This window comes from Acanthaster planci, linkage group LG11 (genome assembly GCF_054643075.1).
Source record: "Acanthaster planci isolate LZ-2023a linkage group LG11, COTS_SCS, whole genome shotgun sequence".
NCBI lineage: Eukaryota > Metazoa > Echinodermata > Asteroidea > Valvatida > Acanthasteridae > Acanthaster > Acanthaster planci.
Genome location: NC_141787.1, coordinates 3,237,671 through 3,262,302, shown reverse-complemented (window position 1 = coordinate 3,262,302; position 24,632 = coordinate 3,237,671). Strand labels below are relative to the sequence as shown.

The window sequence follows — 24,632 nt, the reverse complement described above, 5'->3', positions numbered from 1 at the left end:
GATGAGCTTGTGGGCTGTGCTTGTTGTATTGCTCACCGGCATATATACGCAAATGTATCACAGCCCTACAGCTTGGGAATTATAATTCAGCTGGTCTTCCGTGTCTGCAGTGGACTTTATTTTCCAAAGACTTTCATTAGAGGATCAGAAAGTGTGAAATGCTGCTTGTGCTAGCCTTGTGCTCTCTTAGGGTCTTTTTTGTCCTTTATATACAACATGTACAAGTATTGTGTGAAAATCTATATAACAGAAGCCAGGAATAAACTATAAAATGATTCCATAAGTCTGCATCTGTTCGACATCCACGGCAATCAATGATTATTTTAAAATTGTTTTCACAGTCGTTCCAACCAACGATAAGAGAAGCAAAAACTTGTCACTGCTTGTATTTCAGTTAGTCTGGAATAAAATGAGGACAACGTGGTTAATCAAAAAGATCTCAGTTATGATTAATCAAATACCTTGTGATGTGTTTAGAATAATAAACTTCACTGTCATTGGACAACATGTTTAATGTGCATGTTAAATTAAAAAATATATATATGTGACAGCATCGATCCAGGGATTTTTAAAAGACTTTTAATTGCATTGGATGACGACGAAGCCAACAGTAACCAACCTGCACGCACATGTAGGCTTGGATGTACCTGCAAGAATGTGAAGGCTCATCCACTAAAGCCCCCATCCATGTAAGTAGTCTTTCCAACACAAACTGTGTCAAGGAGAGACATTTTTTGTTTAATTTTTCGTCTGTCTTTTGATTTTTGACACAAACTGCATGAAATGATTGCTCCACAGTCTGTGCTCACTCGCCCACTGTGGCGCGGCCACCCGCACACGAGATAGTTGCTGAAGCATGATGTCATGAACGAATAGCTGTGTCTTGCCAAATGTAAGTCATGAAAACACACAGTCTGATTGGCGGGTATGCGACATCTTTTGCAGTAACATGAATAATTCCGTGTTGGGTGATTAGTTGGACTCTTGTGATGCGAGTATCAGGATAGTCATGTGCACTTATTTGGTGCGTATTTTTATCGGAAATGGGTGGGAATTTTTGTTTTGTGTAATCAATGTAAAATATCACTGATTTTCTTAATCGTGCACTATGCAGGTCATGACAACAGGAAACTGACAAACGATGTGCGTATATCATGTAGTAAGCATGCATGACGCTTGAGGAGGGGCAGGCGATAAGCCTCGTGTTGCAGCTGGGAATTTTGTGGAAACATGCTCGCTTGAGTACAAGCAGAACAACCTCAAAATTGAATTTATGACTGAACACAGAAAACACAAACATAGACATGAGATCAATTTTTGTGAATGAACCTGCAGAAAAAATTTGTGATGGCTTTGTTTTTTCTTCTGGCAACTATAGAGTTTCATTCCATGCAGTGGAGCGTACAACCCTTTTTGGCAGAAACTGTACATTGACTGGCTGCCGCATTCCATCATGTCTTCATTGGCAATGGTTCGGCCCAGTGGGAACCAGTGTGATGCACCTTGCACATGTTTTCACCACCGCGCGCGAATTCACAAATGCTTTATGAATGGGTCGTCAAAAATGGTTTTTCAAGCAACGGAGTCACAAAAACCTTTCGTGGTACCACTGCACCAGGAATTTTGTACAATGCGATTTCGCTGTAACAAATTTAACAATGTTAAAATCAGCATTTTGTTACAACCGTTTTTGTAATAATGAGAGTCGACTGCAGTGCGCAGAGTTTTCTGGAAGCCACCTTACTATTGCACATGCACAGTGTTAGGGTGCAGCTAAGAGGAGCAGCCACTGGTGACCGGCACGTAATTACAAGAACACACTGTCTCAGCAAGTACCAACTTGACTGTAGTACACATGCAGATTTTCACAGTGTACGAGTGACCACACAGATAGGAATCACGGAGCAAAGAATCAGTATTAAAAACACCGTTCGTTTTTTATTCTTTCGCATAAATAATATTTATTTGACATCAAATGGACAGATAAATTATAATAGTTATTAAGTTTAGGGGGTTTTGTGACTTTAAAAACCCTTTATGCTGGCCCCTGTTGTTGTTTGTGTTTTGCCATTGAATGTCAGCATCGCCGCTGCTTTTTGATGACGTCATTTGCCTTCTGCAATGAATACTGTGGTATTAGTAAATACCGTGGTATTTTTTTCACGGATATGCCACAAAAGTTTCGAAACTGTTATCGTTTCGCCGAAAGCAAAAATGTACTTTATCTCATTTCAAGCCATAAATTCCCAGTGAAATGTGTGCTACTGCAAGTAACAATGGAGATTGTTAGCCATTACTTCTGTTCACACATGAATGGCTGTAATGAGTCCCACAGACAAGTGTGAATATTGATGTTTCATTGACAGCCAATCAAACCAAAGATCGTATAGCACTGCGTGTAAAAAATGGTGCTTACGCAAGGAAGAAAAACTGCCTAAACCTGATAAACTGGTGTGGTTTAACAAATGAAAGGATAAAGTCCGATATGCATCCAATTTCCTCATGACACCAAGATCGGTGTAAATGTTTGGCAGCATGATGCATGCCTGACTGTCACTTTTGCATTCTATTGGCAGGTAGGACTACATCATGTACAAGTACATGCAGCGAGTTGTCCGTGATGCTAAACCCATCCAAACTGTTTCTTGTAAGAGTTATCAGTCATTTCAGTATACATGAAGGAAATATTAAAAATGTAAAGCTATATATTTTAAATTTCTATTAGGCTTAACTTTATTTTCAACTTACGGCACATTTTATCAAAAGCACCCCTACACCCCAAATATTGCGATTCACATTTTATATCGCAATGTCGTATCGTGGCATTTTAGAATCATGATTACCGATGCATCAGTGAATCGTTACACCCCTAAGAATTTTTTTCTTCAATAAAAATAAAATGAGATCTGTTGTTTTAGTTGGTAAAATGCTAAATTGATGCCACTTCCGTATTACTGCTATCTGGTCCCAATACCACATTATTTTACTCAGAAATCAATCAACTTAGTAACAATTGTACATGTATACAGAGAAAACAGATGGTTGATTCATTCTGGGATAACCCAAGAAAAGTCAATTATACAAGCTTATTTCCAATGGAGTCAAATATGTTGAAGTTAGTTAAAGAGCAACCCCAACGGTGAAAGAAAATAAGAAATCTGGCCGTGGTATGTTTACTTGGATCCCATTATAGACAAAAAAACTTTTTTTCACTCAATAAGGACTATGCCAGCACACACACATGTAAAGTGGCATGTTAACGCAGTATTCTATGTCAATGTACACAGTATTAATAAACTAATTATGACCTTACTTCAGCTTGATGGTTATCCTTGAAAAAAGAAGTTTGTTTTTTAAACTTTCTAGAAAGTTCAGAAACATACTGCAGTACCTGTACGCTAAAACTTGTAGCTTTATATACAAATGTATTCCCATCCAACCTAGACATTGCCTTCTTTGAGTTAATTTATATACATGTATAACTATTCAGATCTGTTTGCAGACATATTAATTTTCTCAGGCAACATCAGTGTACCAAAACTAGAACCACAAATTGCAGTAACAGACACACTGCTCAGGCCATGTGAATTGTGGACACAAATTGAATGGAGTAATATGCTTTCATAGTAATCCGTTCTCATTAATTATGCAAAATAAAGGCGGAGTATAAATTAATCCTTAAAATCGATGCTGCAGTGAAAAATACCTTTGAGACGACTAAAAACATATCAGTTGCAAACATACACAAAATCCCTTCATTTTTTACATGGGGTGCAACCATGATTCTTATTGATATACTGTAGTAGGTAAATAAGTGCATTAACCACTTAAAATCTGATGTACATCATTTACAACCATGTGTTATTAATATGTTTACACTTTATTGCAAACCTGAGAAAAGTTTGTCAAACCATTTTTATTTCATATTATTCACATGATGTAATGATGGTCCTGATTTGAGCTGCATTGTTCTGGTGGTTTAAAGGGACTTCTGTATAATTCTAAATGGAAAAAATTAAAACAGAAAGCATGAGTCTTTTGAAAACGGGATTCTTTGTTACAAGAAGGTTTGGTTTAGTTACATGTGTAAACTGCAGTTTCATATTTTAGTATTTGAATAATTAGTGACTTTGTTCAGTATGTTTGGCCACATAAAGATGTGGTTCCTGCAGGCCACTTCACACACCTACATGTACTTCACATTTGTTGTGCAGACCTCTCAACCATTCTGTAATGTATATGCATTGTCGGTCTGAACTCACCATCTTACGATTTGGGGCTTGAAATTAGAAGTCTTCCCTCTAGATTTTGAACTATGAAATACTAAATACAAACACATCCCTCCTTAAATCTTTATGAATAAGGTACATGTATTTTCAATTGTTGAAATTCAATGTGATAAACTTCAATGTTAAATGGCAATATGCATTTCATGTTTTACAGGGCAAATTAAATTTCCCTTTCCAAATAAAGTTTCCTACATACAGTATCTTATTTCCATCTAGCATAAATTTGACTTTTTTTAAATTTTACACATAATGTGTGTATTGACAAATCTAGCAATAAAATGAAAAACGAACTTTTACCTTGCCATTGTGTACCATCCCAATACCAATATCCACCTGCCAGAGATAGACACTGAAGAAAGAGAACGGTGGTGATGCTCCCATAAACTTTCATGATGCCAACATAGAATTTAATCTCATTCCATTAGAGAAGTAAAACTTCTGATCAATCAATAAGTCCAGCAATGATACATGGGAAGCTTCCCAGACATTAAATTGCAGAGATATTACGAAGCAAATTTCACTTCAGAACACTGCCAGGAAAGAGTTGTGGTTTGACTAGTTCCAGAGCTCAGACTGTTACACATGGAGAGAGCAGTGCAATACACTAATGAAGCCTGCTGCTGTTGCACACCGAGAATAAACCAGCTGCCTACAGGCTAATTGATGGCCCGTGCAGGGCTAGGGAGTGTAACATTAGACGTGGGTTTGACAAGTTTTCAAATACATCCACAAGGAATGAGCTGTAGTCAAGTGCAGCAGTGAGCTGCTTGGGTTTGGAAAACACCTGGGCCTGGTAATTGGTTGACCACTTGTTAGCCCCTGTTTCTCCTTTACCACGAAGTTGGTAGGTGGCATTCAGGTCATTTTGTTGTTTCCTGCCTGAGATAAAAACTGCAAACCATTGCAGGATATTTTTATTTGTGGATAAGCAGACAAGAAGAGTACATTTTAACCATAAACCATGGGCAAGCCAGGTGTTCCCTGCAAAGCACACTGAAAATCACTGGGCTTTCACAGTCTATGCCAAATGCTTGGAACCAAGCTCTCCTTTGTTCTCTGCTTGGAGTCAAACGTGTTATGCAAAATGATGGCATCCATTAAAAGTTTAATTTCAGGTCTGGAAAACATTATCACAAACATCAAAGATTGGACATGTGGTTACACTATAGATGCAGCTAGACAAAGGTCTTTGGTTTAAGAATGTGGGTGTTTCTTGTCATAAAAGGAATGTAGGCTGTCGTGTTTATAGAGTAATACAATGCCTTGCCATGACGATGGATGTTTTTTATTAGCAGGAAGACATTTTTACTTCCCAACTTCAAAATGAAAGAATTCTTGCCCAACTAAGCCTCAACACACTGTGTTTGTGTCTCCTGAAGTAGATTATTGCACCTTGGGATTCTTTTGTGATAATTATACACCTTTAAAATTACTGAAATTTGACAAAACTAGGCCTGTACTGGGTACTCGCCCATTGATATCAAAACTTGGTTCCATTTTTTCAGGCTAGGTACCCATAAAAAATTGAAAAAACAAACAAATACGGTAAATAAATCAGAAACAAAAATCCATGTATACTGAAAGGCATAATTGCCACAGCAAAATAACGTGCGGCTGAAAACCAAGTCCTGTTAATGGATATGGCATGTAAAACAAAGCAAACTTTAAAATGATGGTCAGCCGACCATTGTTAAAAGAGAGAACAAATTTCTGTTTTTGCAAAAACAACATTCTGGGCAGAAATATTTTTCATAGATTGACTGTGGCTGTTATTCACTTTCTTTCAAGCAAGGTATTCAAGGATTACTCAGCAGTTCCATCTTTGTGATTTTATCCATGGTTTAACCAACCTTTAAAAAAAACAAAACTCACATACACATTTACAAATTTGTAAAAGGATTTGAGTAATTCATTTTGACTTTTTAAGGGATTAATAATTACTGATTTTCAAGGTTTAATTGTTACTTTAACTGTCTTGATGAGGGACTTTGGGAACAAAGGGGTGTGGGATCCAGCAATCAGGTTTTAAACATTGTTAAGCCATGTTCCCATTGGACTTTTTTTAAATTTCTGTGACTTCCCTGTAGAATGACATAATTAAATCAGACATTGGCTTTTTAGTGGAACCTTTCAGCAACCAATTAGCAACACTGTATCAGACCTGCTTGGTCACTGTCACCATGTTTATTTTGCGTGCATGAGTTTGTTTCTGCATTCAATTGGGGACCCTGAACATAGCGGGCAATAAGGTCCCCGATTGACAACTGTGTACAAAACATATGGGTGGTCTTCGAAAAAAGTTAAAGTACAAACAAAGAGGAACAATAGGGGTCTCCAGTTGAAGGCAAATATACACTTGGGTGAGTGCGCGCATTATTTGTGTCAATGCGGTCATGTTTATCCTGTAATTTCCCTAAAAAATCAAAACCCTGCCTCATTTTTGCAACAAGTCACTGCTACATACATAATACATGTATTTAGGTGAGTCCAAATTTTCCATTCTACCACAGGAACAAGGTCCAAAAATATACAAATGCCTTGGCAATTTACAGTAAGAAATATTCTTGTTGATATTTACACAACCTTTCCTACATATTAAACATTTCAGCAAATAAATTTAGCTAGCAATTTGCATACTGCTAAAATCCCAAACAAATCCACTGACACAAAAACCCAAACTGGGAGCAAATAATGACTTGCATACACCACTGGGATTATGGGATCCTTCCTACCCTACTTCCAGTGGTATGATCAACCTAACGAGCTGACAACTCCTGTAATAAATGGCTTGTTATGAACCTTGTATGGCTAATACTGTTAACACAGTGGGCACAGTCCCTGGCAAGATTGACAGTCTATTAGTAAAATACTGTAGTTGACTGCCAGGCATAATTTCAAAGGGGCATTCCCATTTGCCAAGCATTGTATGCATGCCCGCATATTTGATAGGTACCTTTCAGATGTTCACGTATGTCCTCAACACTGCAAGCAGTGTGTTTGTTGTGTTCGGCGATGCCAGTGTACTCAACACAAACCTACATTTCCTATAAGTATACTTGTACTGGCAGAATCCAGTACATCTGTTACTACGTGTATACTTGTAATCAGCAGTCGACATGTTAACGAATATGGCTTCCCATGATAATTTGTTAAATGCAAGTACAGCAAATACATGTACATGTACCTGCATGGGATTCTTAAATAAAGTAATAAATATGTGCTTGACCAGTGTTAAACATGCGCGCTTCAGACCAGCTCAGGAGAATGGATGCGACAAATAGCCGAGCCACACCAAGGACATGTTTATTCCCATTCATCAGTACTATTTTAGCCAGAGAGTCAAAAGAAGTCAATATATGATAAATGTCCAAGGATTTAGTTCAAAAATTTTACTTTCATTTTCCTGAACACCCCCATCCATTTTGTGGTACATTCCTTCTGCAAATAGTCCGGAAGAATGTCCTTATATGGGCTTCATGCATATTTGGCCAGTTCTGCGAGCCGCTGCACACACAGAGTCTTGACCAATCCACTCTGACCTGAACAAAAGAGGGCATGTTTGTAAATAAAACTGACGGCTCTTTCACCAATTAGGCGCACAAGCAAATGCGCATTTGACGTGAAGCACGCTGAGTACACACAACAAATTTATTCTGAAACATATAATCTTTGCGTACACGCAAAATGCGTGCTTGAAATTGATTGTAACCATATGTCTTTCTTTCACCGATGGGGACTGCACTTCAGTTCAGGGTGGATAGGGATTGATTAAACTGTCTCATATCCTGGTGCCAGGGCATTTTTACACAGCGGGCACTATTTAGTCACAGCGGGCATTACCAAATGTTAACACTAGGAGTGAGCAACTAGTGAATTTAGTAGTCACAACTATTACCATGTCCGCGGCTACATAACAACACAGGGTTAATATTGGGCTTTTTGCTTTCGGGAACGAAATATGAGGATGTTTTTCAGATGAAAACTTTTGTCAAAAATGCTTGTGACATTCCTTATTTGTTTCTCTACTTACTTACACCAGTTTTTGGAAGAAAACCTGGATCGTTTTCCGCAATGCAATCAACAACTTTGCAGAGGTGAAAAGCAAATGCCATTCGCAATTCATTGAAATACCTGATCAAGCAGTCATACTGTTCTCATTTGTCCAAGTTAGCTCATAACATCAGTGCCAACCCCAGACACTTTTGGTCATTTGTAAACAGAAAGCATTTTTGTTATGCCACCCATAGCTTTTGTACTGATAACATGGATATCTTTGACCCTGATCTTATTTGTAAAAACTTTAATTGACATTTTTAATCTCATTTCAGTGTTGATTCCATTGATGATTCTCATTTCAGGTTATCACCTGATGGTTGTGGGTATCACCATACTCAGCTTTGTCTCCATTTCAAAATTTCTGGCTGTATCTCTGATAATGACACATGTACCTAGTTTTAGGCCACACATTTATGTAGTGTGGAAATACCTGCATAATTACATGTACACTGACTAGAAATTTAGACAGCAGAACATGTACATATATATGACTTATTATTGGGTTAACAGCTCCAAGTCGGGCTGTAAAAAATCAGGAACAGTCAGAGGAGGGGAATCCAAGCACTGGGACCCCCCCACACACAAACACCACACACCCATAAACATGTTAACCTTTGGTTTGGCCAAGCCACTGCAAGGTAAACAAACACTGCTCAGAAATTTTGTTTCAAGCCTTGACAGCTTTGCTTTTTTTTATCATGTGATGACAGCCAAACATTTTTCAAGAGAATGAAAACCTTTCAAACAACTAAGCATGCGCCCATACATGCATATGATTTTTAGATGCACATGTATAAGTTATTAAATGTCAATTTTGAAAAATGGGGAGACTTATCCATCTATATGAAAATCATATTTTTACGAACAATTCATATGCTCTTGGGATGACTTCATGTAACAGTGGACACAATACCCAAATTTTAAATTGACGTGAAAGTTTTCATTTGTTTCACATATGAATTCAGATTTACGACATTTGTGTTATCAGTGCAACGAAGAAGGGATTAAATAATCTGTTTTGGTAATAATGGTAATAACTCAAAACTCAGCAATTGTCATTACTATTGGCGTGCAACTTTCACTCTGGTCACATGTAAGTGGAAAACTTTTTTTTTAAGTGTTAATCTTCATTTTTCATTTTACACATTTTGTTTCCTTTCAATGATCATGTTTAATTTGGTTACCAAAACTGATGTTCTGTTGTCATAAAAGATTTTTGTTATTTGTAAATGCTGTTATGGGAATGCTGTGAAAAATACTAAGCAAAGCATGTTTTGGTGTGCCAAGAAGGTGGTGCTTTATCTTACTGAAAACCCTTTACCTAGCTTATTCTGTAAATTAAAGGCCTAAAATTTATATGTGTTTAATTTTTTCCCTCAAACCAGGTACCAAACAGCCATGATAAAACATACAGGATTTCTTAGTTTGGTTTGTCCACAGGAATCCTTTTATAAACTTGTCGCACAAATGGAAAATTTACCTGATCATCAGCTGAACAATTAAAAGCAAAACCCAAATGATTGTATTTAATCACTATTGATCAAATATATGGATGACTTGTACCACAAAGAATGAAGTGACATATGGTATAGTGAATTTGTAAATCTATTTCAATGTTCCATTCCATTCAATTCAACAAACAAATATAGCAACAAAGATTACAGTTTTAAAATGTACGAACAGCCAACAACACACAGTTCCAGCGGGGGTGAGCAAAGAATGTCCCTCTTAGCTGAATAATTATCTTCTAGGATGTTAACAATGCCCACATGTACATGCTTAGGCCCTATTTGTGTGTTGTTTTTTTTTACTTTCAACCTTCTTAACGACATTCAGAATGTATTTCAGTTTAGCAAGAGCTGGTTATGTTACAACAATCATTCTAAGTTGTGAAAAATAATAATGCTTTACGCATTATGCTTTGATTTCTTAATGCCTGCTGCTCTTCAAACCAGCAGAGGGCAGCAAACATGTACATGTATACATGCATCTGATCAGGCAGTGTCCGAACATGCACCTCCATGGTCCACATTACTTGGCTGTGGCTTGAAATAATGCATGCATCTAAGCTTGTTTTTGCTGTCACTTCCCATAGATTTTTGTGTAATTTCAAACGACAGCAAAAAATTCATACATAGCTTCACATCTTAAACTTGCAATTCAACTTGCCTCATCAAGAAGGAAAAAAATTGTATAACAAATGCAGAAAAAAGCATCTTACCGACTACATGTATCTAACCAGTGCAGAACCCTCTACAGTAAAAATGCAAGTACAAGTACCGTGAAGAAACTATGTTCAGTTGTGAAAGATGAAATACGTCTTGCATTAAGGAGCTGGCAATACCTGTGCATGGTATGAATGCAGTACATGTACACAATATTAAATTTTAGATGGGTAGATGGGTGGATAGGTGGGCATACAAATACTGAACATGTGTTCAAGTACATCTTGGAGACTGGAAGGAAGCCTCCTTTTCTTTTATGGTAGCAAGCTCCTGTATAATCTGCACAAACACAGTAATTATTCCACAATTCGATTAACAGCTAGCCAGGCACCCTGTAGGTTGGACACAATGTCTGTTGATAGTACCAGTCTCTATATACATGTACTAATACATGTACGCAAAGGGTATGCATCAGTATGTTGCATAATATGAAGCAATTCCTGACTCAGTTTCCTTCTATTTTTCTAGACACCATTCTCCAAGGTCTACAATCATGTCTATTTCTAGCACCATGAAGCAGACATCATACTGTTTTAGAGACTATTATAGTGGACACTTGTTAAAGTGATTTTCAGATGCCATATGTCTGATGCACCCATTCCCAGTTCCAGCCCATTCAAATGTGTGACAGCCTACCTCATGAATGCTTCTCCACATTATAATTTTCAGGCCAACCTTTCCTACACAAAACAGTCATGTAAAAATAATTCCATCTTTTTTTCACTTTTGGTAATTCTCACTTCTCAATGAAGTAACATTACAAATGAAATCGTTTTCCAAGTTTTGTAACATGCAGTGTGGTTACACTGTTCCCACTGCTAAATTGGACCTTAAATACTGTAGATGGGCTGGGAACCAGTCTATAGCAATGCGTATACTAAAAGTCATTCCAAGGAGATGCATGAAATGTTGATCGCCCATGCTTGGGGATGTGGATATCATGGAGTGCGAAGGTCGGTCAGCTCAGTGCCGAACTGATGAAACAGAAGTGTGTTAGCATCTCGGGTACCCCTGCTCATGGCTAAGACCTTTATCTTCATCTAAGTAGGCAATTCAGTGACGTCACCAAACCCGTTGACCGGATGCCCGCACGTGCGCACACACACAGAAAGTGACATGAAACCCATGCAAAAACAAAAACATGACAAAGTTTTAACACCCATATTTAACGTTCCCTACATCCATTTACCTTCAAATTTTAGGATGGCAGAAATCAATATCTCAACTATTGATCCCCGAAAAATAAGCGCAAAAAACCAAATACTTCGTGAGAAAGTGAATAAATTCCTCGCGGAAGCACGCCCGGGGTGACCATTGGCCGCACAGTGGTCACAGCGTAGATCGTGCAAGCTCGCATGGCAAGCGTGGTTGCACGTGGTTCGGTTTTGATTGGATCGACATTCTGGTTTTCGTCGCTAATCCGGAGTGTGTTTTGAAAGCTACCCGAACCCCTCCGGTCTTTTCCGAAAGAGGAAGGATGCGTGTTCATTGTGTTTTTGTCACATCGAAATCGGCCCAGTGGTTGAGAAGCTACGTCACAACCAACATTTCAACGCCGTGTTTCTCCTTGAAGTTTACGATCTTATGTTTTGTGACATTGTGAGTATAAAATATATTTATATTAGTTGATGATTACGAGTTTTTAAGAATATTGGCCAAGTAACAGCGTCCGGAAATGTATTTGTCCCAGACCACGTTTGAGCAGTTTGCACGGAGAAATCGTTAAATCTAGACTGCGTACCACTCGACGGCGCCCCCACATATAATAATGGGAGTCTGGGTGCCCGACTAGTTCAAGAAATTCGTAAACTTGAATCATCACCGTCGTATATTTCGAGTCCTTTTATCATAAACTCATTAAAATTAATCATTAATACCATTCTTAAAGAGTAAAAAGTTTCGCGATCTTTTGGTAATGGGGTTTTTTTGTTAAAAAATGACATCATTGTACGAATATGTGCTCCGTAAAATCATCTCATGTGGTGGTTTCTATTTCGTGATAAACTGTTCAGGTGTTCACGTCATGAAGTGAACACCGCGTTAACGTGTCTGTGACATTGTTCAATAGGGTTTATTTATCAAAGTATGAGGGAAAAATATAACCAAAGAAAGCAAAGCCAATTTGTAAACTTAGAGATTTTGTTTAGACTTTCCGGTCGATCTACACCAATTTAAGGTTGATCATAAAAAAATACCTGTCACACCAAAATAATGTTTGCTAGGCCTATCTCGAAAAATCTTCTCTTTAAAGTTACCCAATCATTTTGCAATTCTGAACAGAATTTTAGCAGAATGCAACTTTCTAAGTAACTTACTTCATGTTATTTATGGACACTTTCCTACTTAGGACTACTTTTGAAACATGCCTAGAACAATAGTGATCAGTATCATTGTGATATAGAATAACCTTTAAATTGTTGCCTGTTCTTTTCCTTTAATGATAAATCATACAAATAATCTATACTTTTGTTTAATGGCAGACGCTATATATTTGATCTTATTATTTTGTGTGTACTTTTTAGATATTGGACCATATGCCAAGGAAGCTGGTATCTACCGGAGGCACTTCGCTCAGGATGGACAAAGCTTTCCAGTGCAAACCCACATCAAGAATGTTAGTATACTAAAACTAAAATCACAGGTGTGATAGGAGTCAAAGCTCTGTGATATGAAAGTGACAGTTGGCATTGCACCCAAAGGGCTGTAAAAATCCACAACTCTCTTTACTTACTGCAAATATTTGCGGAATTCCATAAGGTTGTCTTGTTCCAATTTTTTCTCAAATTAAAGGTAACATGCAAATCATTTTCATTTAATTAAACTTTCATCTGTAGTTTTTAAGGAGTACAGGGTATGTCAAATACATTAGGAGTATACCGTACACGTGGCATTGATCCTCAACAATCCCAATAATTGGTGCTGTACTGTTGAAAAACATGAATAATTATTTATGCAAATTGATCAATTTTACGCATTGCATATATTGATTAATTAATTAGAAAATGGCTTTATTTAAGATGAGACAAACAGTAATGTTTACCAACATATGTGTAACCACCACATCAGAAATTTAATCGAAGTATATAGCTGCCAGGAGTCAGGACATCTCGTTTTATTGACATTTATATCAATTAAATATGCAAATCAGGTATACATTTGTATTTTAAATGTGGAAATTTGTAGTAGTGATGTGCAAATTTGTAAGAATGCCAAGTTTGACAGAAATAAAATGTGTCCTTCCAATGTAACAGAAGAAAAACCTTGTTTAAGTGAGCTTTTCCTGGTGCCATTTACTTTATAAAGAAAAACAAAGGGTGACCTTTGACCTGGGAGTCAATATTAGACAGTTTTTTGCGATATTCAAATGGATGTATCTTGAGAACCGCTTGACCGTTTGGAATTATTTTTTCCCTGTTAAACTCCTGAAGATATGCTCTTTCATATCTGCTATAAATTGACTGTGTACTGAAATAATTTGGAAATCATCTGAAATGCCTAATCTAAGCTGCTTAAAATACATTCCTCCTACTCAAGCCTCTAGACCCATACCTGTCAACATGCCACACTCCTTCCTGAGGTCAGATATTACCACACAATGGTTTAAAATTTTGAATGAACTGAAGGCTCATTTAAATACTTTTTAATCTATTGTGTGGTAATGCCCCACCTCAGGAAGGAATGTGGCAATGTTGGCGGGTCTGCAGGCCTGTCACTAGGCTGACTTTTTCTTGCTAAAAGAATACAATTTTATGAACAAAAATACCCCTGTAACTCTGAATGTTCACAATACCAAGTTTTCTCAAAGTTTTTGTGACGCTGATCAAAAAACACTGCCAAATCAATTAAAAAACAGAAGCTAAAGGACCACCACGTTTGACGAGACCTTGGTTCGAGTCATCACTGCTGGACACAATTCCCTGTGTTGCATGCATGCTGCACGGCACACACACTACATACACCACCCCACACCGACCATGACCATGACAAATCCTGCTTTCAGGTTATCCTGACCGCCACTGCAGACCTATTCATTGACAGTCCAATTGCTGACTCTTTCCGATAACCATGTGACCATAGAAAGTGACATCATCAGAAACCTAACAAGCCCGGAATTCTATGGCATGTCATGCCGAACACGATTGGTGAAAAATTTACTACACGAAGGTATTAGGTACACGTACCATTTAAGCGGCTGATTTTTATTTACTAGTAGAAAGAAACGTTTAAGTAACAACAAGAAAACTATCTCAGTAAAATAACTATTTGTGTGCAAAAAATACACAATAATGAAAAAAAAAGCAATAAAATAATCACTAAAATGTTGCCATCACAGCAGAGCAAGTACAATTTGTTATGATTACGTACACAGTTCATGTATGTGTTTTGTGACTCCATGACCCAGGAAATTCCATTTAATAATTCAATATCCAGACAACTTGAATTTTTATTTATTCTCCGAGATTCAAGTTATGTAAGACGCAAGCAACAAAAATATGACTGCGCCATCAGCACGCAGAGCGCGTAGCCCAGGCACAGCTTTTGTGACTGATTTTATCCTTCAAAGTTTGCTGGATTAGCTGTCTGGTGTATAAGCCGCAGAGACACTTTTCAGCATGAGAGTCAATGTATAAGCCGCAGCTAATATTCTGAAAATTAAGCTACATACATTTTGTCTTAAATTCATAGCCTGTGAAGAACCACACAGGCTATTCGCTCATCATTACTGCATCTGCCATGCGATTTTAGATAAGCTTCATTAATTTACGCAGGTGTGTAACAGGTTGCATGTGCTGGGCACCTTTGTTGTTTTACATTTTATTGCTTGTTCTAATATGATCAAACAACGGTCGTTGGTGCTGAGTGGTTATTGGGTACCAATATATCTGAACTTGTGATCTTGGGTATCACAACCACTGTTGATCTGTTGGTGCTCATGGGTACCCGCCTAAGGATCCATGTTGAGATTGCTTGAGTTCATAATCCATCTGCCCTAAATCAGTGGTATTGATATCAGTTTTCAATTTCCTCAAAATACTAGCACAGCAAAAACTGCTGTGCAATATTTTGTTTGCAAAGCAATAGCCTAATTGTGTGTAGCAGTTTTTTTCACAATATAACTTCATGAAATCACTGAATATCCATATAAAAGAAAACAATAAAACAAAGTCTTCAACAATGGTCTTTCAAATTATTTCAGAGCAAGTGGGTTCTCAGTCTAGGGCTGGAAAATGTTGGCAAAGAAGGCGTTAAGTACCTGAAAAGAGGGGTAAAATACCTGCACATAGGATCTGCCCAAAATGGCTGCACATGATGAACATCAATGGCTGAATACACGTGAGTATCCTGCCCCTTTTTACTAATGCACCACATCAATTGCACTGTTGAAAGCATCTGATCTTTATTCAGCTGTGTTGGCTTTCCTGTGTGACTGGCAATGGCCTACTTGTGGAAGGATATGCTGACGTATCCTAATCTGGCGCACTATGGTTTTTTGCCTCCAGTGCCTAGCTGGAGAAATTGTTTACCTTGAATTTCATCGTAAGTGAAATGAAAAACTCCCAACATTCTGATTCAGAAATACTGATTTTACAAAAATGTCGACCCACTACGAACTTCCAAATTGATTTGTAAAGACAGAAAAGACGACAAAATTAATTTATTTATTTATTTTTTATTCTTTAAAAAGTTTTAAAATTTATATTTCTAACTTGCCGATAAAAACTTTTGGGTTGTACCGAAAAATGAGAGTTGGTTGGGAAACTGGAAGTGGAAGTATGTTTTTTACCTTAGGTAAGTGGAGCTAAGTGCGCCACTCAGGGGAACACTCAGCTAAATTCTTGCCCAAATTCCGGACATCACCATTTTTGAATTTTGGACGAAATTTTGTGACACTGAACGTTCAACAGCATGTATTATGGCATTATGGATTTTGCAAGTGAAAGTCAAAGGCACAATGTACATGTAAGGGGACTCTAAAAATTTATACATAGTCTGACAGCACACGATGCACTGTGCTTTACATCGATCTTCCCTATAACCAAAAGCATAACGTTAGTCCAAAATGCAACATCAATCACTGTTTTATTCTAGCAAGTGTCAGTTGAACTTGGTTTTCACTCTTCCATTAATTAATTTTACATCTGTATACTTGTACACTGTAACCTTATTTATTTAATTGGTAAGTGCATAATTATGGAATTTGCACTCTACAAATTATCACTATTATTATCTTCATCACTTTCAACTTCGATTGACATGCTTAATGCTATGTCCAACTGTGAGACGTGAAATGATGACAGCGTGTTCTGTTGTGTGCTCTACATGTACAGTACATGCTGCATGCACACCATGCCTGGAGCCTAGCCGGCCATGCATGTCACTCTGCTCGCAGCTGTATGTGTAAATCGAATCGTCATTTCTAGCATATTACAGTGTGAAGCCCTGTGTATTTTTAATCGCACAATGTGTGATTTATTTTAGAAAGTGTGCAACATTTGGGCGATACTGCATTGCAAAATGCAATGCAATACACTGACTGATAGTCGGGATAAAAATATTGAATAAACTTGAAGGTGCAGCAAGACACAAGAGAAACTATGTTATCTGTTTTTGTTTCTTTTTGGAATTTAAGTATTATTATAATTTTCATAAATGTGCATACAACCTGTAAGGTACATTGCATGTTACTAGAAACAATTAAGTATTCAAACAAACGTAACTTTGTAACGTAACAAACATAACTTTGTAAGTAAGTTAAATTGATTACCAATGTTTAGAACTTGTCTCCAAATGTCCATGGCGATAGAATTACGCTCATACAGCTATCTGACACAGTGCGACGGTCTAATCCTCCCACCAAATGTATTCATACTTCACATACCTTTCAAGTTTTTCCTGTTCCTGCATGTTAACACACAGTCATTAACAGCCACTCACAAAAGTCTGTTGGAGGAATGGTTTTCACGGACCCATTTCACATGCAGAGGAAATGGGCATTTTGTTCAGATTTAAGTAGTGTGTGCAGAACAGGAGAAGTGCATATGGATGCATCCAGAGGGTCAAAACGTTTTGGTGTCCTGCCTTAAATTTCTTCCCAGCTAGTCCAACAGCCCTTTCTCCCACATTATTCTCACCATTTCGATTAAAGTCTGCCATACTACCATGAGGCAGAGGACAAAATTGCCTTGATAAAAATGTGCACAGTACCACGCCACAAAAAATAACAAGGCATGCACTGAGGTGTCAGTAAACACAAAAGTGTCTGGGAACAACTCATCACACAAGGCATGTTACAGTACACTTGCAGTACTGTTTCCATTGGATTAATTGGGGCACGGCTCCACAGAAAGTTTCTGCGATCACTGTTTGGCTATTGGCCTCTTTAAGTTTCTGCAAGCACGATGTAAAACTGAAAAGGACAACAATAATTCCAGGCATTACAGGACCTAATTTTAGCATTCTTCCACTAAAGGAAGGCATCCAAGTTATTTTAAATCAGCACGCCAGGTCCTCCTGTTGTATGCGATTGTTCACTGTGACTTGGAGTGGTACACTGTACGTACAATCGTTCTAGTATAAGTACAGGTACAGTCATTTTCCGAGTTCCAGATCATGAAAATTATTCAGTCATACTGCAGCTCCAAAAAATCCTTAAGCTTCAGTAAAATGTTGTCAGTAGTCCACCTTTTGTGTTGAGATACTACAAAATTATTTCCTAAATCTAAGTTTAATGTGGACTTACAGGATCGACGAAAATGATGACAATGCTTTTACTAGTTCTAGATCGGTTTAATCAGTTCCGGTTTGAGACAAAAATTTCTTCACGAATAAAAAGTAACCATGCGAAAAATCCATTTTTCAGCTAGAACTTTGTAGCAAGTTGATTTTCTAATGAAGAATTTGTGAATTTGGAGAAAATTAGTTCACAAAAAAGAGTTGCAATGAATTAAACAGTAGAAATTGCATAAATTTTGACTCAACTTTTTCAGTTGTACAGCGAGCTATCAATGATACTATCCCACACCGTGTGGGATAAAATACACATGGTTTTTATTTTTTCCCTGCCGCCTGCATAATCGTTAGTTTTATTCAACATTTCAGCATTTCTTTATCCCTGTGTGGTTTTTATTATTTCCCACCCCAACATGAATTTTTTTTATTCGAGCATCCAACCCAACAAAATTATTAATCCTTCCCATCTTCATCATCCTACCAGCATTTCTTCATCCAAACCTGGACCACTTGTAGTTTTAGTTTTGTCTTGCCCTATCACGTAATCACTGTTTTTATTCCAAGCATCCAACCCACCAAAATGTTCTCCACACCTCTGATGGGATGCTGTCGTTCTTGCTCGCAAAGGCACGCAGCATGAACATAACAACAATGCGCTCTCTGTGTCTCGTGTCTGTGAAATGTGAAGAACGCATTCTGAAATGTCATTCAGAACACAAAGGAACAGGAGGGTGTGCATAACGGAAGGAATGCATGCGAATGGTCTAAGTATTTATGATCTTGTCCCTAAGACAGATCCGTTCAGTCCAGGTTCAGTCCAAATTAACGTTCCCTAAAAATGTGTGTTTTTTTTAAATTGAGACGATTCCTTCCAAAACGAGAGCTGACTTATAATATACAAGGCAAATCAGTGGCAGTGCGCCGCAGCAGGCTATGAATGTCATAATATGCATTCAGCTGTGAACCATTGTTACGCATGTTTTCCACCAGCGCCGCACATCGGCGGGCCATGGGAGGCTGCAGTGCATCCATGGACATTGTGCGTAAGCCATGTTGTGATTTTTCCTACCTTGGCATTCATTAGCATCAACAGATGTAGCTGGCTTCCATGGCTGGTCATTATAGAATGGTAGACACTCGTTACAGTCCACACCAGCAGTGAAATGTTCACAGCGGCACACAAGCCGCACTGAACTATCTATTCCTGTGCTGTTGATACACTCACTGGCATGACCATTGCACTTACATCTGTAGAAAAGTAAGAGGGGAAGAGCATTTATCAACTTTGTATGCACAGAACCTCAGTAATGTTGGGAGCTTAATTTGTTCACTTACGAAAATTGGTGTCCTATATTAGAATAATCAAGACTATAAAATGTACACACAAACACTTCATAATGTTAAACTCACGGAACTACAAAAAAACCCCAAATTAACAAAGGAGAGAAAAATAAACAAATTCTTGCATTACAATACAGTGGAATGCCGCTATACTGAACACCCTTATACCGAACATTCAATATTTTGTACACAAAACCTACCGAACATTATGCAGTAGCTGTTCGTAATTCCCCAACGTCAACTTGATAAAACAGTTAGGGTTTTATGCTGAAGAGTAACAAGTGGCCATTATTTCCCCAAGGATTAGAAGGGAAAGCCACTAGTTGTTGAAGAATTAATTAAAATTTGCTAGCTGAGAAACTGGGTACGTGAGTCATTGGCACGTGTTCAAAGTCGTCTGCTAATATGGCCACAGCACGCAGGATTAATCAGGCAATGGAATTGAATGGACACTGGTTTTGTGACTCCACATTCGGGTACAGAGGAAAACTGCACGTGCCCAATAGCACTGCACTAACAATAGGCTAAAGAGGGCGCTGCTGATAAACAAGTCATCAAGATTTGCCACAGCTGCAGAGATCGATTCTGAGCAGTAGCTTTGATTTTTGAGTTTGAAGACCGCAGCCGCTTTTGAAAGGTTCAAATGGCCAAAATAGCTTACAATCTTCCCACTCTGCTGATTACAGTGCTTGAGTACACATCTACACTTTTATTGCTTTTCCGCTGCATATTCCGAACTCATCCAAGCTCGTCATGGGAAAGAGAAAGATTGTGACCCTTGCTGATAAGCAAGAAATCATCAAGAGAATTGATGGAGGAGCCTCGCAAGTAGCTATCGCTCGAGATTATAGAATTGGCTGCTCAACGGTCAATGAAATTTACAAGTTGCAGCAGGACAAGATCAAGGAATTTCTGGGAACCCAGACTGACAACCCGGTTGGCATGATGTGAAAGAGGATGTGGAAATCAGACAGTGAGGCAGTAGAGAATGCTGGTTTCACTTGGTTTAAGGCTCAGCGCAGTAAAGGAGCCATGGTTTCAGAGCCCATCCTTGCTGAGAAAGCTGTCTTTTTCGACAGACGCATCTACGGTGAGGACAGCGTATTTGCAGCTTCAACTGGCTGGTTGAAAAGATTTAAAGAAAGGCACGGGAAACACGAACTCCATGTCAGGAGAGTGCCAGTCCGCGCCAAGTGAAGGCTCCATGTCCGAGTTCCGAAACTCGTACCATTGCTACCTTGATGAACGAAAACTGTTGTCAGAACAGCGCTACAATGCTGATGAGACTGGCTTGTTTTGGAGACTGCTGCCCAACAAAACTCTCGCCCATAGTGGTGAGAGCAATGCACCGGGGCCACAAGCAGGCGAAAGACCGGGTGACACTACTCTGCTGCACCAATGAAACTGGTGACAAGCTGAAAATTACGATGGTGGGCCAGAAACCCACAGTGTTTCCATCACATCAATCACAAGATCTTGCCTGTGGTATACAAGAGCCAAGCAAATGCATGGGTGGGCTCAAAACTGTTCAAGGACTGGTTCTTTCAAGAGTTTGTCAAACAAGTAAAACAATTCCTGACAAAGAATAACCTGCCTCATAAGGCAGTTCTACTGCTTGACAACTGCTCTGGACACATGCCCAAGAACCCCCTCGTGAGCCACTGTGGAGGAATTCAATGTCAATTCCTTCCTCCAAACACTACATCAAAGATGCAGCCGATGGATTGCGGTGTGATGCAGGCCATTAAGAAAGTCTATCGGAAACATCTTCTCTGCCTCGTACTAGACAACAATGTGGACACAGACTTGACTTCAGTTTTGAAGTCCATCACTCTCAAGGACGCATGCTACATGATCGCAGAAGCATGGAAAGCAGTCAAGCCAAAATCCATCCATCCAGTCACTACATATACAAATTTCCCATGCGCAAGAGCTATTCGCTGTATCATCCATGGTGCCCCTTGACCTCCCACTATGCACTGCCGTCATGCCACCATGTTCGTCCTTCTTTTTGAAAGCGACTTGGAATGTCGTAGCCAAGTGGGGAGGACGGGCGGGAGAGGACTGGTTGGGTAGGTATTCTCTAGTAGACTTGACCCACACTACTGTGGGGAGAAGTCTACGGCGCTCTACCTACCCAAACAGTCACTACATATGCAGAGTGGCACTCATCTAGGTGGTGGGATGGCTACAGAATACAAAAAGACATAAAAGAGATAAATGGCCATCTATCATCAATATAGGAATATGCCCGTCACGAGTCCCAGCCAGATATGGACTCAGTATTAGGAAGAAACATTGAAGAGGACAAAGCAGGAAGGAAATACCTGGAGTTCATGTGTGGTCTAAGGAATGGGAGTCGATGGTGGAGCACATTAGGTAACTGTGACAGCAGACAGTTGCTAAGTATGATTGAAAACTGCAGTTCTGAGTCTTATAGTAGAAGAAAAGAATCGTTACTGCACTTATTGGTGTTTGAATTGAACCACTACAATGTACACTGTTCATCGTGCCTTGAGTAGTAGGGAACTGTTTGCTGCTAATGTAGATGCTAGGGATTTAAGGGATCTAGGAAAGTCAGACTTCTGGATTAGGAGGGTCTGAACAACATAAGGAAAAGATGTCTTTCCTGACCAATTCTGACAGAATTGCCGGGAGTAATGTTAACAGAGAGGGGCATGTAGGTCTTACACACCCTACAACTCTACCCTGTTGGAAGGAGAAGAAAAGGGTTGTTTGTGACTAAGACCTGAAGACGAGGGGGTCTGGCACAGGACAACAGTAGCTAGATGTTCCATGTGAAGGAAGGGACAGCAATGCACAGAGTATCTTGTCAGGTACCTAAGGAACTGACTCGGTCACATTGTGATGTAGTGTCTATTCTACTGGGAGCAAGCATATGTATTTATTAAAGGCGTTGTAGGCTTCGAGATGTGGATTACCTTCGGGTTAATCTAAAAGTCCAATGCTCATAAGAACAACTGTCTCTTGAGGAGGCCAAGGCGTAGGGAGAGCGTACCACTGTAGTGATTTATCTGGTGAAGCGACTCCTGTCGCTGAAATCTGAAAGTTTGGATATAGGAGTAAGCCATAGAATTCAGAAGTGCCAGTAGAAAGCAGTACTTGAGAACCCGTCCACGGTTTCACTGGTCACAGATGTTGCAGGTTCTTCATAAAATGGACCAAAATGCAACTCCGGATGTCATTTTTCAAAACTTCTCAAAAAGTGACTTTTAACATGTAAAATACAAATTAGCACCTTCATAATTAAAAAAAAATCATTGTTTGGGGATAATTAGGCATAATGTGGACATTTGGTTGGCTACCAGTGCAAACCAAATGGGGTTGAATTCATTTAATTTTCTATATCAAAGTGTTTGCACCAGAGGACTTGATTTCAAAACTTCTCTCAGCAAGACGGAGAATTCAGTATATTTTTCAACTGATGTATTTTAAAGCACCTGAAAAAATAACTTTTAAAAATATAAGCCATGAAAAAAGGAGCACAAAATCCACGGAAAATTATGAGAAAAGTTTGGCTCTCTTCATTCTCTTACCGTTTATAATCACTCTCACTATACCAGCATATCTGCCAGGTCTTATATCTTTCAACCACCGAAAATTATCTTTTAAGTTTGGCTGCATCAAAAATGTATAATGAATACAATATGTTTGTTGCAAACGTCATATTTGACAGAATTTTGATGACGTTCTAGAATTTTGACAAAAATGCATGACGTTCGAGAATGCCCAAAATGCTGTCACATGCAGTGCTTGAAAATTCCATGCACGATGTTCATTTTGCCGTTTATTTTGGAGATGTCCCTGCTGAAAATTACATTAAAATTATTAACTCTGCGCATTACATTTTGATCATGAATCTTATTTTATGTCTCGGACGTCATTTTGTTTTGACGTCATTCAGTATGACTGATTTTCTTTCGAGAAGCCTGGTCCAAAGAGAAAAAATCCCGGAGCGTTGCCATTCCTTGGAGGGGTTCATGAATATCGAATGATAAAGTGGGCGCAATATCCGGGTTGATGTCAAAGGTCAAACAGGCCATGATGCAGCGAAATGTTTCTCTAATGGCACCACGAGATAATGACAGAAGCCGCAAAATCGCCATCAACGGTATTTTGGACTGCAATTTTCAGAAACATACTTGAAGAAAATGTGATCGGTCCAGTCGTAAAAATGATGATGGTTTGGGGGTGCTCTTTTGCACTCTTTTTTAAAGCTTATGTTGTACATCGATTTTGATTATACTCAATGCTTTTGCAGTCGATTTTTTTTACACTAATGACGAAATCAAATGATGTTCGCGACTGCTGACTTCGGGACCCAATTAATTGTGAAAGGTATTTTTAATTTTGTGATTATGGTTTTAATATGTGTAAACATGATCACCTTTCACCACATATAAATCTGTGGGAATTATCACTCTTCAGTAAATTTTATTGGCTAGGATTTCAACAGGTTGTTCACGTACGTCAAAAATGCTGACGTTCAAGACTTTAATTAAATAACTCCAATTAAGTTGAAAGATGGACACAGTCATCATTGTTCCAGATATCAGCCATGACTTCCCTCATTACATCAGACATTGGGAATTAATTCAATGCTGTTCTCTTCAAGAAAAATGAACCCCCAAAGTTGTACATTATCTAATGTCTATATTTTGAGGAACATGCCATATGCTTGTGTTATGAAGGCTCAGACAAGGGACGAGAGCTGAACTTACTTACAGTGTAGATCGAGAGTGGAAAAAATGACAGAAAACTAAAAATTAAGAAACCTATATAGCTAGCATGCTTCTAAGTGATGTTCAGGAAAGCTCCAGCCTCATCTGTACATCTGCCTACAAAAGCCAGTCGCCAGAATGTCTGATTATGGCAATGGTTAGCTGGTGGGAGTAGGAGATACAGGTTACCAGAGTTAGGACCCCTAGGACACTGACAGAGTGACAGGGTCAAGGCTAGAGAGTTGCTC

General features: G+C 38.6%; 1 protein-coding gene across 2 annotated transcripts in view; it reads right to left on the bottom strand.

Moving 5' to 3' along the window:
• Positions 1–24,632, bottom strand: part of lamc1 (laminin subunit gamma 1) — a 208,890-nt gene that overhangs the window by 127,045 nt on the left and 57,213 nt on the right. The window contains exon 4 of one of the 2 annotated variants that reach the window (XM_022250063.2): positions 19,371–19,549. In XM_022250063.2, the coding sequence (XP_022105755.2) occupies positions 19,371–19,549 (179 nt within the window). Of the gene's footprint in view, positions 1–4,586; positions 4,842–19,370; positions 19,550–24,632 lie in introns of those variants that run through there. The other variant, XM_087143196.1, reaches the window with a different exon arrangement.